At 45.9% G+C, this 18,588-nt stretch overlaps 1 protein-coding gene and 2 long non-coding RNA genes across 3 annotated transcripts; all 3 read right to left on the bottom strand.

The window, feature by feature from the left end:
- Window positions 1-605: 605 nt before the first annotated feature.
- Window positions 606-14,741, bottom strand: MRPS25 (mitochondrial ribosomal protein S25). The gene is made up of 4 exons (XM_058725891.1): window positions 14,481-14,741; window positions 8,748-8,854; window positions 1,652-1,739; window positions 606-985 (listed from the first exon to the last, which is right to left on the bottom strand). Exons 1-4 carry the CDS (start codon window positions 14,612-14,614, stop codon window positions 793-795), a joined length of 522 nt encoding a protein of 173 aa, XP_058581874.1. The 5' UTR covers window positions 14,615-14,741; the 3' UTR covers window positions 606-792.
- LOC131509779 (uncharacterized) lies at window positions 1,929-3,252 on the bottom strand. The gene is made up of 2 exons (XR_009260694.1): window positions 3,062-3,252; window positions 1,929-2,817 (listed from the first exon to the last, which is right to left on the bottom strand). It is a non-coding gene; the product is annotated as an uncharacterized LOC131509779 (long non-coding RNA).
- Window positions 4,245-8,741, bottom strand: LOC131509778 (uncharacterized). The gene is made up of 3 exons (XR_009260693.1): window positions 6,875-8,741; window positions 4,965-6,614; window positions 4,245-4,725 (listed from the first exon to the last, which is right to left on the bottom strand). It is a non-coding gene; the product is annotated as an uncharacterized LOC131509778 (long non-coding RNA).
- Window positions 14,742-18,588: the final 3,847 nt, after the last annotated feature.

The following is an 18,588-nucleotide window of genomic DNA, read 5'->3' on the forward strand; positions in this document are numbered from 1 at the left end:
CAGCGTCTCAGCCAGCTAAGCCTTGAAGTAATCCTGGAGGGCTCAGATGTCACCTGAGGGTTGAAACCGGCATCCCTCAGTGACAGCAGTATCCATGTCCTGTGAGGCAAGAACTAGGCGGACCTTCACCCCCTCTTGCAAACCTGAGAAAGAGGCAGGCTGAGAGGCACCCAGAGCAGGGCCTCGGAGTCTCGACCAGCCAGCACCTCACCCGTCCGCCCTCCTGGTCCGCAAACCTACCTGTGAACAGGGCCGGGGAGTGGCAGCTGGCAGTGGCTGCCTCACCAGGGCACACACCTGAGGGTGGCTGCTCTGTGCCCTTCACGGGCGCCTCCTACACCACCTGCTCGCCTGCAGCCAAGCCTCTTGGGAGGAATGTCGGTTGGCTTTAGTTTGAAAGGGGGCTTCACGCTGCCAGCCAGACGGCTCCAGCCAGATCCTGCCAGATCCAACCACAGCAGCTCAGGGTCTGGAAGAAAAATCGAAGCCAAGAGAGACTACGAAAAGCCAGCAGGACTGACACAGGGGTGTCAGCAGGTAGGCCTTAGACCTCCAACCCTACGCAGGCCTTCCTGTGCCTATCAGACAGATACGCACCACGCCTCTGGAGATCTGGAAGCATTTTATTGACCTGATGGAGTGAAGATCTTCGTCTGGCAGTTCGATGGCAGATGCTCCCCCGACCCTCCCGTGTCCTTCCACACAGGTGTGTGAAGGGGACCCTCATGGCAAAGAGACTGTCAAAGTCCCTTCGAGGACAGCCAGGGGCTTCCCTGGATGTGGCCTGGGGCCCTAGTCCTGGGCTCTGGCTTTCAGCATCGCTCTGTACTTCCCCGTCATCTCCTTTGGTAACGGCACCAGGCCCGGGCAGGGGACCTGCCCTTCCACCTCGCAGATGCACTCCCGTAGGCAGTACTTTCGGGGGCCAAAGTGAGCCGGGTGAGAAAGCTGCTTTTTCTCCTGCTCCTCTCTCTCCAGGGTTTCCCTGCCAAACAGCACAGACGGCGACGTGTGGGAGCGCTGCTGAGCCTCTAGGCATTGTGGGACTTCTTGGCCAAGTGCATCCCACCATCAGCCGGGGAAACCTGGCTCTCCTGTGCCTCTCGACCTGCTCCTCACCCCCAAAGCCTAACGTCCTCCCCCACAGGCCTCCCAGTCCCACACTGGCCACACACAGCACTGACCACACAGCAACGGTCAGCTTTCCTGTGGCCTAGAGGCGGCCCCAGCTCTGACTCAGCATGTAGTCAGGATGAAGGGGCCTGTGAAAGGCCTCAACGTGCTTCCTCCAAGACGTACTTTCTTGGCTTCCCTCCCTTTGCTCCATCCATCCGTGTACAAAAGATGGATCCCAACACGTGCTGAGGTTAGATACCCACCAGCTCCAAATGGAGATTCCCAAGGAGAGAACTGGCCACAACTGCCCAGGGCCAGTGCTCCCCCGGCATCTCAACTTCCCGTCGAGCCCAGGAGACAGGGAGGTGTCTGTCCCCACCTCGCAGCAGAGGCACACACGTGGGGAGCAGCAAAGCCAGACCGAGTGAACTCTGCAGCCTGCGCTTGGGTTGGTGTGTGCCCTCCTGATGCCCCTTTCCTCCCTCGCTCTGCATTGAGACTCCTGTTCCCCTCCAGGTCAGCCCCATCAACTCACTCGCTCTTCCCCAGGATTTTTTTGACGTGCTCCATGATCTCCTTATTGCTCTTGGTCTCCACATCCACAAGGACCTGCTCCCCGGAATCTGGAAATGGGAAGCAAAGGGGACAAGAAGCACTGAGGACTCAGCGGCATGCTTTGCAGCCTCAAGTGGTGGTGATGGATTTGCTTTTAGCGGAGAAGCATTTTAACGATAAGATAAACGTGTGTCTACATAACCCATAATGCTACCCTTTTTCCATATTTCTTTAAACATGAGGAAACAAATTTGAGGTATGTGCAAAAGCATACTACTTTAATGGAAAGCAACTTTCCATGTTCATGGATAGAATATTCAGTATCATTAAGATGGAAATTCTCCCCACACTGGACCATGGATTCAGTGCAACCTCCATCAAAATCCTAGCAGGTGTTTTCATAGAAACAGACAAATCAAGCCTCAAACTCATGCAAAGGACCCAAAATAGCCAAAACAATTTTGAAAAACAAGAAAATGGAGGCGCCTGGGTGGTTCAGTTGATTAAGGGTCCAACTCAGGTCAGCTCAGGTCATGATCCCAGGGTCGTGGGATAGAGCCCCACGTCAGGCTCCATGCTCAGTATGGAGCCTGCTTAAGATTTCTCTCCCTCGGCCCCTCTCCCTGACTTGTGCTCTCTAAAAAAAAGTTAAAAAAATCCAAGACAAACAAGACAATGGGAAGATGTTCGTGTTCCAATTTCAAATTTACTATAAGCTACAGTAACCAAGACAGTGTGGTATTAGCATAAGAACACACTACAGACTGATGGAAAAGAACTAGGTCCAGAAATAGACTCCTATTTTCAGCAAAGATGACAATGCCAACATAATTCCTCACAGCATTTAAAAAAAAAAAAAAAAAGAAAAACCTGAAAATGGATCAGAGGCCTAAATGTATGAACTAAAACCACTATTAAACTTTTAGAAGAGAACAAAGAAAATCTTCATAACCTTACCTACACAAAGATTTTTAGATATGACATCAAAAACATGGTCCATTAAAGAAAAAATCTGATAAACTGAAACTCATGACAGTTTAAAACTTGCGTTTCAAAAGATACCAAAAGCCACAGACTAGGACAAAATACTCATAATGTATACATCTGATAAAGCACTCATATCCCAACTATATAAAGAACTCACAACTTAGGGGCGCCTGGGTGGCGCAGTCGGTTAAGCATCCGACTTCAGCCAGGTCACGATCTCGCGGTCCGTGAGTTCGAGCCCCGCGTCAGGCTCTGGGCCGATGGCTCGGAGCCTGGAGCCTGTTTCCGATTCTGTGTCTCCCTCTCTCTCTGCCCCTCCCCCGTTCGTGCTCTGTCTCTCTCTGTCCCAAAAATAAATAAAAAACGTTGAAAAAAAAAAATTAAAAAAAAAAAAAGAACTCACAACTCCTTAAAACAATCCAACTAAAAATACGAAATATGTAAAACATTTGACAACAAAAATACAACGGTCAATAAGCACATGAAAAGATACTCTTCATCATCAGTTATTAACAAAATGCAAATTAAAAGGACCATACGACAAAATTGGAGTGGCTCAAATTTTTTTTTAAATGGGTAATAAAAGCACCAAGGAGGATGGGGCGCCTGGGTGGCGCAGTCGGTTAAGCGTCCGACTTCAGCCAGGTCACGATCTCGCGGTCCGTGAGTTCGAGCCCCGTGTCAGGCTCTGGGCTGATGGCTCGGAGCCTGGAGCCTGTTTCCGATTCTGTGTCTCCCTCTTTCTGCCCCTCCCCCGTTCATGCTCTGTCTCTCTCTGTCCCAAAAATAAATAAAAAACGTTGAAAAAAAAAAAAATGTAAAAGCACCAAGGAGGATGCAGAGTAACTGGAACTTTCCTTTTTTTTTTTTTTAATGTTTATTTATTTTTGAGACAATGCGAGAGATAGAGTGCAAGCAGCAGAGGGGCAGACAGAGGGAGACACAGAATCTGAAGCTGGCTCCAGGCTCTGAGCTATTCACCCCAGAGCCCGACACGGGGCTCGAACTCACAAACCATGAGATCATGACCTGAGCCAAAGTCGGACACTTAACTGACTGAGCCACTCAGGCACCCCAGTAACTGGAACTTTCCTACACAGCTCATAAAAATGTAAAATATCACAGCCACTTTAGCCAGTGAATACATAGAAAAAGAAAAGGAAAAAAGATCGGAAAGGAAGTAAAACTGTCGTTATTTACAGATGAACTTAGGAATTTAGAAAATAAAACCTACTAGAAATAAAAGGTCAATTTACTGGCAAGGATGCAAGACATAAGACCCACACACAAAAATCAATTGGACTTCTATAAAGGTGTAACCAAACAACTGGAAATGAATTAAAAAATAACACTTTTGGGGCGCCTGGGTGGCGCAGTCGGTTAAGCGTCCGACTTCAGCCAGGTCACGATCTCGCGGTCCGTGAGTTCGAGCCCCGCGTCAGGCTCTGGGCTGATGGCTCGGAGCCTGGAGCCTGTTTCCGATTCTGTGTCTCCCTCTCTCTCTGCCCCTCCCCCGGTCATGCTCTGTCTCTCTCTGTCCCAAAAATAAATAAAAAACGTTGAAAAAAAAAAAATTAAAAAAATAAATAAATAAATAACACTTTTCACAACAGTCACAAAACATATTCAACATTATTAAAATGTCCATTCTCAAAATGGTATGTAATATGATTTCAATCAAAATCCCAGCAAGCTCTTTTCAAGAAACAGACAAGCAGATTTTAAAGTTAATATATAAATGTAAAGAATGTACATATAAAGTGATTTGGTGGGGTTGGGGGGTAGAACAAGTCTGAATTTAAAACTACGTGATCTTAGGGGCACCTAGGTGGCTCAGTTGGTTAAGTGTCTGACTTTGGATCAGGTCATGATCTCACAGTTCATAAGTTCAAGCCCCACAATGGGCTCTGTGTTGACAGCTCAGAGCCTGGAGCCTGCTTCAGATTCTGTGTCTCCCTCTCTGCCCCTGCCCCTCCCCTGCTCGTTTTCTCTCTCTTAAAAACAAATTAAAACGTTAAAAAAATTTTTTTTAACTACCTGATATTAAAAGACTTACTAGAGGGGCGCCTGGGTGGCTCAGTCGGTTAAGCATCCGACTTCAGCTCAGGTCATGACCTCACAGTCTGTGAGTTCGAGCCCCGCGTCGGGCTCTGCGCTGACAGCTCGGAGCCTGGAGCCTGCTTCCGATTCTGTGTCTCCCTCTCTCTCTGCCCCTCCCCTGCTCACACTCTGTCTCTCTCAAAAATAAATAAACATTAAAAAAAAAAAAAAAAATTTAAAAAATAAAAGACTTACTAGAAAGCCACAAACCAAGACAGTGTGGTATGAGACTAAGAACAGACATATGATCAGTGAAAGAATGAAGAGGTCAGAAATATATGGTGAAATGATTTTTGTGTGTGGTAAAATACACATAACAAAAATTACCATTTAAAGCCTGTAATTCCGTGGTTTTTATTCCATTCACAATGTTGTACAACTGTGACTATCACCACTATCTTGTTTTAGAACTTTTCTCATTACCCCAAAGAGAAACCCTGTACCTATTAAGCAGTCACTTCCTATTCACACGACACCAGCCTCAGCCCTGCACAACCATTTTCTGTCCCTATGAACTGGCCCATTCATTCGTACATTTTATATAAACGGAATTATATAATCTGTGGCCTTTTGCGTCTGCCTTCTCTCATTTGGCTTATGTTTTCAAGCTTTGCCTGTGTTGTAGCATCTGTCAGTACTTTGTACCTCTTTGTGGCTGAGTAATATTCCACTGAATGGATATACCAAGTTTTGTTTATCCATCTACGGTTGACTGTGTTTTGACAGAAATGCCAAGGAAACTAAATAAGGCAAAGGATGGTCGTTCATCACTTGGTGCTCTAACACCTGAGTATCCCAACCCTGAAAAACAGGGGCGCCTGGGTGGCTCAGTCAGTTAAGCGTCTGACTTCAGCTCAGGTCATGATCTCACGGTTCGTGAGTTCAAGCCCCGCATTGGGCTCGGTGCTGACAGCTCCGAGCCTGGAGCCTGCTTTGGATTCTGTGTCTCCCTCTCTCTCTCTCTCTCTCTCTCTGCCCCTACCCCTGCTCATGCTCTCTTTTTCTCTCAAAAATAAATAAATGTCAAAAAAAAAGAACCTCAATCCCTATTCCACTTAATACACAAATAACTCAGATTATATATCAGAGAAACAAATATGCAATCTACAACTATAAAACTTTGAACAGAAATATAAGAGAAAACCTTTGTGACCTTACAATAGACAGAGATTTCTGGGACAGGACACAAAAAGCACTAGCCATAAAAAAGAACAACCGACAAGCTAGAGTTCATCCAAATTAAAACTTGTGCTCTTCCAAAGACACCATTATGAAAAGCAAGCCGAAGACTGAGAGACAATACTCACAACACACATACCTGAGGGAACAACTGCATCCAGAATATATAAAGAATTCAATAAGAAAGCAAAGAGCCTGATTTTTTTTAATGGACAAAGACTCAGAGACACTCTTTACAAAGAAATCTTATGAGTGGCCAATAAGCACACGAAAAGATATGGGGAAATGTAAATTAAAATTTCAATGAAGCCTGGAAAGGCTAAAATTTAAAATATTTAATGTGGTAAGTAGAATGGCCTCAAAACCTATCCCTGTCCTACTCCTCCATAACGTGTGAATAGGTCACCTTACACGACAAAAGGGGCTGTGCCTCAGAACGTGAGTCGAGGACCTGGGGATGAAACCATTCTGGATAATGTGGGCGGCCTAAGTTAATCACGCGGCTCTTAAAATCAGAGAACCTATCTGGACTGTGTTCCAAGGGGCATGTGACTGTGGAAGAATGGCTAGATATGCCATGCTGCTGTACTTGAAGATGGAGGGTAGGGCCACAAGCCAAAGAATGGGGGTGGCCTCTAGGAGCTGGAAAAGCCACATAAATGAATTTGCCCTTAAACCTCCAGACAGCAGGGCGCCTGGGTGGCTCAGTTGGTTGAGCATCCGACTTCGGCTCAGGTCATGATCTCGCGGTCTGTGGGTTCGAGCCCCACATCAGGCTCTGTGCTGGCAGCTCAGAGCCTGGAGCCTGTTTCAGATTCTGTGTCTCCCTCTCTCTCTGACCCTCCCCCATTCATGCTCTGTCTCTCTCTGTCTCAAAAATAAATAAACGTTTAAAAAAAAAAAAAAAAATTTTTTTTAAATTAAAAAAAAAAAAAACCTCCAGACAGGAAGGCTCTGCGGACACCTTGATTTTTGTCCATGTTGGACTTCTACAGAAATGGAAGAAATTTGTGTTAAGCCACCCAGCCTGTGGTCACTTGTTACAGCAACCACAGGAAACCAATGTAATTAACAGGGAAAAAAAAAAAACCTAATGCAAATGACAGCAAGTGAGGATGGAGAGCCACCATGACTGCCACGCCCTGCTGACTGAAGGGTGAAATGCACTAGTTGGAGAAAGCAGTTCACAGCAGTTTCTGGCATGGCCTATCCCATCGTCCAGCAACCCCATCCTGAGGCACACGCCCAAGAGAACAGGGCGCCTGTGTCCACAAAATCCACTCGTGCGGGAAGGTGCTGAGGCGCACCTTCTCTTAGCAGCCAGAAACTAGACACGGCCCTCAACAGCCACAGAGGCCCTCCTGTGACAGCGCAGGTGTCCAGGACCTGGCCAGTTCTGCCCAGCGCAGAGCTGGAACTTCCTGCTGGGCTGGCCCAGACTTGCTCAGGCCTGCGCCACCTTCTGAGGCACATCCAGACCTCCTTCCTTCTCCCTTTCCTTCCAGAGATGTCCAACCTGCTCTGCCACCTGAAGACTTTCCCTGCCTTCCCCCTCCTTTTATCTCCAATAAACCTACTTCTAACTCTGTCTCGGCATCTAACAAAAACCCAAATGATGATCAACAGGTGAACGGATAAGTAAACTGTGGTATGTTCCTTCAGTGGAACCCTACTCAGCACTAAAAACGAATAAACTACTGATACACGTAACTGAGGAGTCTCAAACACATAAGTAAAAGCCAGACACAAAAGAATATTTATACACAGAAAACCTGTGTGTTTTACTCTGGGTAAATTATAACTCAATGAAATTATTTTTTTAAATGCAAACACAAAATATATACACAAAACTGCTCTAGCACCAGCATTCTCTTCACCCCCTTGACCTTGCTCTGGTTTTTCTTTCATAGCACTTATCCTCTGACATACTATCTGAAGTTTCTTGTCCATTCTGTCTCTTCCTGCTAGGATGCCATCCCTACAAAGGCAGAGACCTTTGTCTCTATGGCTCCCTAATACCTCGGGCACTGTGTGTGCCTGGGCCCAGCGGACACTCTATAATATTTGCTGAATGAATTTAAGAACAGGATCATATTGCTTCCTGAAGCGTTTCCCAAACTGCACCTCAGTTGGTTCTTGTAAGCCAGTTGTTGGACCTTCACCTGAGAAATTAATCAACGGGAATATTACTCTCTCGTGGTCAGAATGACTGAGCTGGATCAAAACATCTAGGTCTGATTTCAAAGCACTGAACCCAATATAACCAAACAAATATTCACTCGGTGCCTCATGCGAATAGGAGAGCATCATGAAAGTGTGAGCTCCAGAAGAGGACACACACAGATACATACACACACTGCTCAAGAGGACGTGGCCAGCACTGAGAGGGCAGCTGGGAGAGACAGGGGAGGACCAATGTAAGGGTGCAGGCAGAGCTTCCTGGAAGAAGTGGTGCCCAAGTGGAGTCTCTGAAGGATTTTAAAAATAAATCAATAAGCAAAGTAGAAAGGGGATTTCCAGCAGAGGGTCCAGCATGAGCAAAGCATCGAGGTGGGGTGTGGCAAGGGAATTTGGAAGAATCTGCTGCATGGTGTGAGGCAGGTAGGAGACACGGGGGCAACAGGAGACAAGGCTGGAGAGATGGGGGAAGATCCAAACCTCAGTGGCCACTGTGTGCCACGGTCCAATGCCAGTAACAGAAAGTAAGGGATGTTTACAAGAGCCCTTGCCTCAGATCTCCCCTGAATGCTAAGGTAGGAGGAAAGGACGGGAGGAAAGACTGTCCTGGCCTCAGCAGAGACCACACTCACCCAGATAAAACCTCAGGAAGGGGGACGGCGTCATGTTCTTAAACATGATGATCTGTACCCAAGGGTTTTTGTACTGGATCTGAGGTATGTTGAAAAACACAAATTTCCTGCAAAAGGAAAGACATTAATTAAACATGTGAAACAGAGCTGTCAACTTGAAATGCTGTACACTTCCATATTTTGAGGGAAAGTCCAGAATTTTCATCTGATTCACAGGGGACCCTGCCCCACAAAAAGGCTGAGAAAAGCAGCAATCAGGAATTTATTAGTATATTCTCTGAACAGTGGGTGCTGGTTAGACAGGTGTACTCATTCATAGGTAGAAGTTCATCAAACTGTATACTTACAGGTGTGCACTTCATGTAAATTAACCCATAATGTAAAAATAAATAAAAGCATTGGGTCGCCTCGGTGGCTCAGTCAGTTGTGCTTCCAGGTCTTTTTTTCTTTTTAATTTTTTAATGTTTATTTATTTTTAAGGAAGAGAGAGAGACAGAGTGTGAGTGGGGCAGGGGCAGGGGCAGAGACAGAGGGAGACACAGAGTCTGAAGCCAGCTTCAGGCTCTGAGCTGTTAGCACAGAGCCCAACACAGAGATTTGAACTTAAGAACCATGAGACTATGACCTGAGCCAAAGTCGGACACTTAACCGACTGAGCCACCCAGGTGCCCCGAGCATCCAACTCTTAGTATCGACTCAGGTAGTGATCTTGTGGTCGTGGGATCAACCCCATTTCAAGCTCCACGCTGAGTGGAGCCTGCTTGGGATTCTTTCTCCCTCTCTCTCTCCCCCTCTCTCACTTGCATACACATACACACGCTCTCTTAAAATAAACTTTAAAAAAAGAAAACAAAAATAAATAAAAGCAAACATGGAAAATAGTTTTACAACCTAAGAGTGGAGAGACCTTTAAACTTAAGTTTAAAACACAGATAGAGGCAGCTGGGTGGCTCAGTTGATTAAGCATCCGACTGTGGCTATTCATGGGTTCAAGCCCTGCACTGAGCTCTGTACTGACAGCTCAGAGCCTGGAGCCTGCTTTGGATTCTGTGTGTGTTTTTCTCCGTCCCTCCACTCACAGGCTCTCTCTCAAAATAAATAAACATTAAAAAAAATAATAAAATAGAAAAAACACAGATAAATATGACCACCTTTAAACTTTTGCATGGCAAAATTTATCAAAAACATAATCAACATTTGCCAAAAGAAAAATGTTTGTAAGACATAAAACAAAAAGCTAATTCCTTTGATAAAGTTTTACACATCATAAGATTTACAGTTCAACAACAATGGCCACAAATAGGCAGAAACCCAAATAGCCTATCATCTTGAGAGTCTCAATACCTTCCCCAGAGTCCTGTAAATTAAAATAGGATTGACACCTGTTAGATTGCTACAGATTAAAAAAAGAAGTTACAGAAATCAGCAAATACCTCCTTAAGAACTGGTTTAACCTCTTTGGAGGTCACCTTGGAACTAGCAAAATTTTAAAAGCTTAGATCCTGACTCAGTGATTTCACTGCTTTTTATGTTCACACTTGAATGCAAAGACATTATTTGTTACAGCAAAGGAACAGAAACAACAAATGTTCCTTGAGAGAGGACTAATTAAGACGCTGCTACATGTCTGAATCCCTCTCCTCCTACTCTCCATCCTTGATGGCTAACCTACTTGGACTAGGAGGTGGGCTTCCTTGACCTCTGACTTCATGTTGGGTTTGGCCAACAGTGAACTTTGGCAAAACTGGAAGTAGGGGGCAGAGTCAAAGTATTCTTCCCCTGACTTGTCTCCTGGCTGAGTCCCAGGCTCATTAGGCAGTTCTCTCCCTCGCACTTCTGCCAACCTAGACCTGGGGTCCTGCACTGTTCCTTGTGGTTTCTTTTCCCCATCCTTGCCCATACCTCTGTAAACAGTTCCTTAATTAAAGGCTCCCCAAATGATCCTAATTTAAATGTGCCCTCTGGGACACCTGGGTGGCTCAGTCCATTAAGCATTTGACTCTTGATTTCGGCTCAGGTCATGATCTCACGGTTGTGGGTTTGAGTCCCATATTGCGCTGTGCACTGATAGTGTGGAGCCTGCCTGGGATTCTCTCTCTCTCCCTCTCTCTCTGCCCCTCCCCCGTTTGCACTGTCTCTCTCTGTCTCTCTCTCTCAAAATAAATAAATAAACTTTATATATTAAAAAAATAATAAAAATAAATGTGCCCTCTGCTTCCTGCTGCCACCCTGCCCCATACATCAGATGACAGACAGGTACAAGTAGTACACGGGAAAGAAACAGTTTCCCAGCTTTACCACTTCTCAGCTGTCTGAACCAGGGCAACGTATGGCTGTGTGCCTCAATATTTACAACAAGACGATGACAATGCAGGACAACCAGTCCATAGTAGAGCTTGTAATTTATTTTTAAGAAGATGGAATTGACAAAATCAACAGAAGGTGACTATGTGACCATTTACTTGGGGAGACTTCCATAACCAGAGCAGTCTACAATTAAAACAAAAGCAAGGACAATTATTAACTCCAGGGAAAACAAAAAGCTTTGCAAAAACAAAAAGGAAAAATAACCATAGTACTCTGGTTCAACTGTGTGGAGTGTTCACAAAGTCACATTAATTTAAACAATGAATACTATTCTATCCAAAATTCTGAAATGACTACACTGGGAGGATAAAGAGCTGAGTAATGTGTTGGGTTCGGTTGGGGAATGCCAATGTTGGGGAAAGAGAGCTAAATCCTCATCTTCCATAGTGGCAAGTCAGTAGATAATGCCTAAAGCTAGAAAAGTAAGAACTAGCTTTCTAAGTATGGTGTTCAACTATGAAGGGGAAACTAATTAAATGGTTAAAACTAAAAAGTTGCTGGGGCGCCTGGGTGGCTCAGTCAGTTGAGCGTCCAACTTCAGCTCAGGTCACGATCTCACGGTCTGTGAGTTTGAGCCCTGCGTCAGGCTCTGGGCTGACAGCTCAGAGCCTGGAGCCTGCTTCGGATTCTGTGTCTCCCTCTCTCTCTGCCCCTCCCCCGTTCACGCTCTGTCTCTCTCTGTCTCAAAAATAAATAAATGTTAAAAAAAAAAATTTAAAAAAAACCAAAAAACTAAAAAGTTGCTGACTCTAGGGGAGGCAAGAGAGATAAGGTCCTACTGTAAGCCTTGCAGATCATGACAAAGCTAAATTTACCTTCCTAGGCTTATGACGCCTCTGCTCAATTCCCACCCCACAGCAGAGGATCCCAACATCATACCAAGAAACCAGGACATACTCATACAGGAATTGCTGACACCTAGAACTGCTGGGACAAAATCTCGACAGGAATGTTTAAATGGTTCTTGAAGCCTGGGAAGAAAGTTGACAATGGTAGGAAACCTTTAGTTGAGCACCTGCTGTATATGTCAGACACTTTGCTGGGTATTTTATTTATTTTACTTTTTTTGTTTGTTTGTTTGTTTGTTTGTTTGTTTGTTTGTTTGTTTTTAAGTAGGCTCCACACCCAAATGTGGGGCTCTAACTCACAACTGTAAGATCAAGTGTCAGATGCCCTACAGACTGAGCCACCCAGGCACTCACCTGTTAGGCAATTTAATACACTTGAATCCTCACAACGACCCCACAAGGTAGGGTTTTATAACTAAGGAAATCAGGTCAGAAAAGTCAAGTAAACTGCCCTAGGTCACACAGCCAGGGGTCAAAGAACTAGGACTACGAGCAGCTGGACTTCAGCCACACTCTTCTGTCACTATCAAATCACCAAATTCACCTAGATCCTGAGGCTCAGCCTGGAAAGAAAACTCAATAAGTGCTATCAGCTGTTACTTTTTTTTTTTACTGCATCTGAATGGCAAGAACATCTGGCAGAGGTGAGCAGGGATTTAGCCCTCAGACACTAAGGCAGCTCCCCAAGCACCCAGCAGACACCCAAAACTATGGCTCTCCCAGGGCTGTGTGTACACTGTGGCACTTGGAATGGAGGCGATCCAGGGAGGAGCAGCGAAATGCTACGGGTACATGAACACTCAAAGGCCTGTGGTGCGAGAAAGAGCCAAGTCAAGTAGACTCAAACCCAAGGGCACAAAATCCCCCCCAAGGGCACACACAGGTGAGACAGGCAAGCCTTTGCCATGAGGAATAATGAGGCACAGAATGGCTGTTTGGTTTCTGTTGACCTAGAGGGTATTAAACTACTTGAACATGCAAGTATAAGGCCTACAGGCCTATTTTTTATTGGCTGATGATTTAAAAACCAGATTCATACAAAAATCTGAATTTCTGGCTTCTTGACAAGTCAGAAATTCTCCATGGGGCCCACAAAGTTAAGTTGTAGCCAAGTAGTAAATGGTCACTTGTGACGGGGCATAGTTCCCAGTTCTAGTGGGCCCATCCAGACTGCCTCCCTCCTTACTGGTACTGCCTGGCCTCTGCCCTGACTGCCAGCATGGATACATTGGATGGGATGCACAGTGGGTTATAAAGAAGTATCTGGATACCCATTCCAGAAGCCCTCAGCACAGCTGATCCCATGCAAGCAAGTCCAAGTTATTCGCTTCACCTATGGACAGCAAACAGCTAGGAGGTAGCCTCTGGCTGTCCCAAACAGCTGTGCAGCAAAGGCACCTCACCATGGGAGACCATTCCATACTGGGAGCACTCCCCCTGTCCCATTTTGATCCACCCCATATAGCCAGTCCCAAAGCTTCTGGAGGACAGAACTTTTTTCTTAGGCACTGTTGAACTCCCAGCTCAGAGCCAAGCATTCAGCAGACAATCAGTACTTTTATACTTAATACCTGAAAAGCCCAAAGCACCAATACTGCCTCGAGGTTCACTTCAAACCCTCCATTTGTAAACTTCCGTTTAAGGAGTTCCTACTCTGCTCCAGGATTAAAAAACCACCTTAAGGAGTCTATGGTGGGGGTCGGGGTATGGAGCCTGAGGCTACACAGCTGACATAATCAGTTACAAGGGTGATGAGTCCTGCATATGAGAAGCATGTGCACAGCCAGCCTGGTACCTTGAACAACCGACTTACTAACATCTCTGTGGCGTTTCTTCATCCCTAAAATGGGGATAACCATGGGGCTTCCGTAAACATCAAATAAGATAATGCATGACAAACATTCAAATAATGCATGACAAACATCCTTCTTATATGCTGCATGTGCATGCATAAGAAGGGCTCAGGAAGTGCTAGCAGCTATTACTTCTTTCAGTGCATCCCCACAGCGACCCTGGGCACAGGTATCAGCCCGGTTTGGGACAGTGAGAAGGAGCAACTCGCCACAAGCCAGCAGTTGTTAAAGCTGGGACTTAAACAGGGTCTGTCGCCGCCGGACCAAGCTCCATCCAGAGCAGAACGTGTGCGGCCGCTCCCCACGGCTCGCCTGCCAGGCACAGGTAGTTAAGGAGGTTGTGGCCTCCCCGGTTAGCCTAGTCCTCCACCGGGGAGGCAGGAGGGAGGACGGGGCCCTTGTCCTCCGCTCCCCCACCTCCCGTCACGACCGCAGCTTGCACGGCGTGGCCCTGCTGTCCTCTTCTCGCTGTGGAACCTGGAGCAAGCTGCTCCTCAGTCTCCTCGTCTGTAAAATGGGGCCGATGGCACCCAGCTCAGGAGGCCGGCCTCAGGATTAAGTGGCACTTAGAGGAGCTCCAGGTCTCAGCGTTACTAGCCCGTCATTACGGTGAGCACCGTACGGTCCGCGCGGCCTGAGGACGGCCTCGAAGAGTTCCGACTGACCTGGCGCCCTCGCCCAGCTCCCCGTGCGTGTTGTAGTTCACCGTCATGACCTTCACTGAGTCCTTGAACACCACGTCCCCCTGGCCCAGGTACTGCAGGGTGCGGCGGATCGGGAAGCGGCCCTTCATGGGCATGGCGGCGGAGAGGTCGGGCCGCTGGCCTAGCACCAAGGGTCCCGCTGCAGCAGACGCCGCCGGCCCGGCGGACCTCACACCGCGTCGCCTCACCGCTGGTTTCCACTTCCCGCGCAGACGCACGGGAGACGCCTCCCGGCAGGCTGCGCGCTCACAGCAGAGCAGCTCGGAACTTGTAGTTCCCTCTGGCGGCATTAGGCTTAGAGGCGGGGCACCTTTTCGGTAAGAACACCCTCGCTCAAAGTTTGGTTTTCACACTCAGTATATTAGCCTTTCCCCACCCCACCCCGCAAGTAAAAATATTTTTAAGAAGGCTCAAACTCAGTTAAAAAATATTTTTAAATAAATAAATAAATAAATAGTAAATAGGCTCAAACTTAAGACAACAAAATTACAACAGTGATATATCAGGAGAGCTGAGTTCAGAGGCCCAGTGGGCTACCTTGATCTTCAACCGCGAATAAGTCCGTTTTTCTCTCTCAACTTCTCTGGATTCAAAGGGAAGTGTTCCAAGTGCAGATTTTCTTTTTTTTTTTTTTTTTTTTTTTTAAAGATTATTTATTTTCAGGGGCACCTGGGTGGCTCAGTCGGTTGAGCGTCCGACTTCAGCTCAGGTCACGATCTCACAGTCCGTGAGTTCGAGCCCCGCGTCAAGCTCTGTGCTGACAGCTCGGAGCCTGGAGCCCGTTTCAGATTCTGTGTCTCCCTCTCTCTGACCCTCCCCCATTCATGCTCTGTCTCTGTCTCAAAAATAAATAAACATTAAAAAAAAATTATTTATTTTCAGACAGCGAGTGGGGGAGGGGCAGAGAGGGAGGGAGGGAGAGAATCTCAAGCAGACTCTATGCTGTCAGCACAGAGCCCAGCTCCAGGCTCAATCTCATAACCGTGAGATCACCACCTGAGCTGAAATCAAGAGTCTGATGCTAACAGAATGAGCCACCCTGGTGCCCCGAGATGCATCTCTCAAGTACACTTCCTGATCTTATAAAGTTTTTACTTCTCCTTCACATTAGAAGGATAATTTTGCTAGATATAGAATTCTAGTTTTGTGGGGTTTTCTTTCAAGACTTTAAATATTTCACTCCACTCTCTTCTTGCATGTTTCTGAGGAGTAATCAGCTATAATTCTTTGTTTTCTCTTTAAAATAATTTTTTCTTCTTACTTCTTTCAAGATTTTCTCTTTGGTTTATGCAGCCGAATAAAATATACCTAGATACCTAGATATAGATATTTTATATTTATCCTACTTGATATTTATCCTACTCCGAACTTCTTGGATCTGCCATGAATTTTGGGAAGTTCTCAGCCATTACCTCAAATATGTCTTCTTCACTCTTTTTTTTCTTCTGCTGTTCCAATTACATATATTATATCTTTTGAAATTGACACATTGTTTTTGGATATTTTTTTCTGGGTTTGTTTTTCATTCTTTCTTTTTCTCTTGTCATTGCAGTTAGTGTGGTTTCTACTGACATATCTTCAAGCTCATTGATTCTTTGCACAATTGTGTCCAGTCCACTGATGAGCCCATTAAAGGCATTCTTCATTTGTTAGCATTTTTGATTTCTAACATTTGCTATTGACTATTTCTTAGAGTTTTATCTCTGCTTACATTACCCATATAGTCTTGCATACTATGTATTTTTAGCATTAGACTTAACATATTAATAAGTTATTTTAAGTTTCCTGTCTGATAACTCCAACATCTGTGTCACAGAAGTCTGTCTGGTTCTGATGCTTGCTGTGTCTCATCAAACTGTGTTTTTTTCCTTACCCTTTAGCATGCTTCTAATTTTTTGTTGAGGGCCAGATGACATTGGCTGTATTGGCTAGTAGGAACTGAGGTAAATGAGCCTCTGGAATGAGGGTTTATGTTAATCTAGCTAGTTGTGTTTAATGTTTCCTGTAGGTCCAGAGGCTTGAAAACCCTTTAGTGTCTTTTTGTCCCACCTCTTGACTTAGCTATTTCCCAGATGTTACTCCTCAGAGTGTGTGTCTTGAAGCTCTTCCAGCTGTAGTCCACAGTTACACTGGAGCCCTGTTGGTAAGGTGTGAGAGAAGGGAAGCATTCTATTAGTCATTTGATGAAATCTCAGCATTTTAGTGGGCCTGTGTCCTCGGGCTGTGACCTTCATAAGTGTTTCTTAATCCCACTCTGTGATGGTATAATTCAATAAGAAATACATAAATTTGGTCTTTGTTCCTGACTCCTGGCCAGAGTTCCTGAAACTCTTGTAATTTCCTTAATGATAACATAGGTGCATCTTTTGTCGTATCTGGGTTTTGTCCCTGTTCCTGAAATAGCTCTGGAGAGATAAAGGTGAAAGGAGCATCTTTTGTTATCGTAACAAGCTCCTTTTAACTGTACCAGTTTATGCAGATGACATGAGCTTTTGGAAAGCCCCTAAGGATAGAGGGCTGGTTGCCACAGATAATTAGTTGGAACTTTCAGCCCCAGACCCCTAACCTCTAACCTCTGGGAGAGGGGCTGGAGGTTGAGTTAATTACTAATGACAATAACTTTAATCAATCATGCCTATGTAATGAAGGCTCCATTAAAACATACCCTAACCAAAGGAGTTGGGAGAGCTTCTGGGAGGGTGAACGCATCAGTGATGGTGCAGGGAGAGTGGTGTGGCTTCAGAGGTCATGGAAGCTCTCTGCCCCTTATTCCATATCTTGCCCTATGCATCTCTTCTCTCTGGTTGTTCCTAAATTGTATTCTCTTATAATTAGCCAATAATCCAGTGAGCCGTTATAGCAAGTTATCAGACTCAACGAGAGGCTTGTGGGAACCCTAACTTATAGGCCATCAGTCAGAAGCACCAGATGCTTACACTTGTGATTGGCATCTAAAGTGGGGGGGGGGGCAGTCTTGTGGGGCTAAGCCCTTAGCTAACTCCAGATGAATTATGTCAGAACAAAATTGAATTTGTAGGACATCCAGCCGGTGTCAAGAACTGGTCAGTGTGGGGAAAAACACACATTTAGCATGTGTGAGTAGCAGAATGTATAAACAAGTTTTCTTTTACCCTCCCCCCACTTAGATGAGATGGAAAGGCCAGAGGGTGTGGGAGTGGGAGAAACCTGCCCTTCCCAGAGTAGGATCAGACTCTGGTACAGTATTTTCCCCTGGGGAATGCTCAGAGTTTATTTTACAAACATTACTCATCCCCTTCCCGTCAGAGCCACCAGGGGATCTTTCTCAGCAATTAATGCCACAGGTGGCATTCCCGGAGATAAAACCATAAAGGTGTGTGGTGTCCCTTCAGCTGTGGCCCCTAGGAGTTCCTCACTCCCATGCTAGTCTTTGCTCAGCCTCCCACATTCCACCAATGTTCCTACCAGGTTCCAGTGGCTTCTGCTCCAGGTGAGCAGGTATCTGCTACGACTCTCCAGGTTTTGAAGCAGCAGTTTACCCCACACTCGGTTCTCTGGTGGGTCCAAAGAGTCGTTGATTTTCAGTTTGTTCAGCTTTCTCTTGTGGTAAGGACAGGAGTGACAACTTTCAAAATCCTTGTCTGCCTGAGCTGAAACCAGAAGTCTTTCTGAAGGTATTGTTTTCCCCTTCCTGAAGTATTTTAAAAACCGTGCTAAACTGAAGAGTTTTAGGCAGAAGAGCTTTTGACCTTAAAGTCCACAGAAGGCACTCCCCAAGGATGCAGTATCCCATCCCACATTAGACGGGAGTGTCCATATACATAGGCCACAGTGCTTGGGCACTCCCACTGTGCCTGACCCAGATGGAACCGTTCTTGCTACTTAGGGCAAAGTGAGTCAGGCAGCCCAAGCTTTAAATCCTCATTCTACCACTGACTGGCTGTGTGGTCCCCTGCCAGGCTAACCTCTCTTAATTCATCTGTTCCTCTGCCAGATGAGTATCTGAGGAACTACCTCACAGGCCTGCTGCTGGGGTATGTGAAAAGGTAGCAAACTGCATGGCACGAATGGCAGCCATTAAGCTCCTCAA

This window comes from Neofelis nebulosa, chromosome 4, assembly GCF_028018385.1.
Source record: "Neofelis nebulosa isolate mNeoNeb1 chromosome 4, mNeoNeb1.pri, whole genome shotgun sequence".
Classification (NCBI taxonomy): Eukaryota; Metazoa; Chordata; class Mammalia; order Carnivora; family Felidae; genus Neofelis; species Neofelis nebulosa.

Excerpts from the sequence above, each read along its gene's own strand:
- MRPS25 (XM_058725891.1), bottom strand. The coding sequence starts at position 14,614 with ATGCCCATGAAGGGCCGCTTCCCGATCCGCCGCACCCTGCAGTACCTG. Across the intron at positions 8,855-14,480 it reads GAGCTGGGCGAGGGCGCCAG|GAAATTTGTGTTTTTCAACA; the intron begins GTCAGTCGGAAC and ends TTCCTTTTGCAG. Across the intron at positions 1,740-8,747 it reads CTTCCTGAGGTTTTATCTGG|ATTCCGGGGAGCAGGTCCTT; the intron begins GTGAGTGTGGTC and ends TCCCATTTCCAG.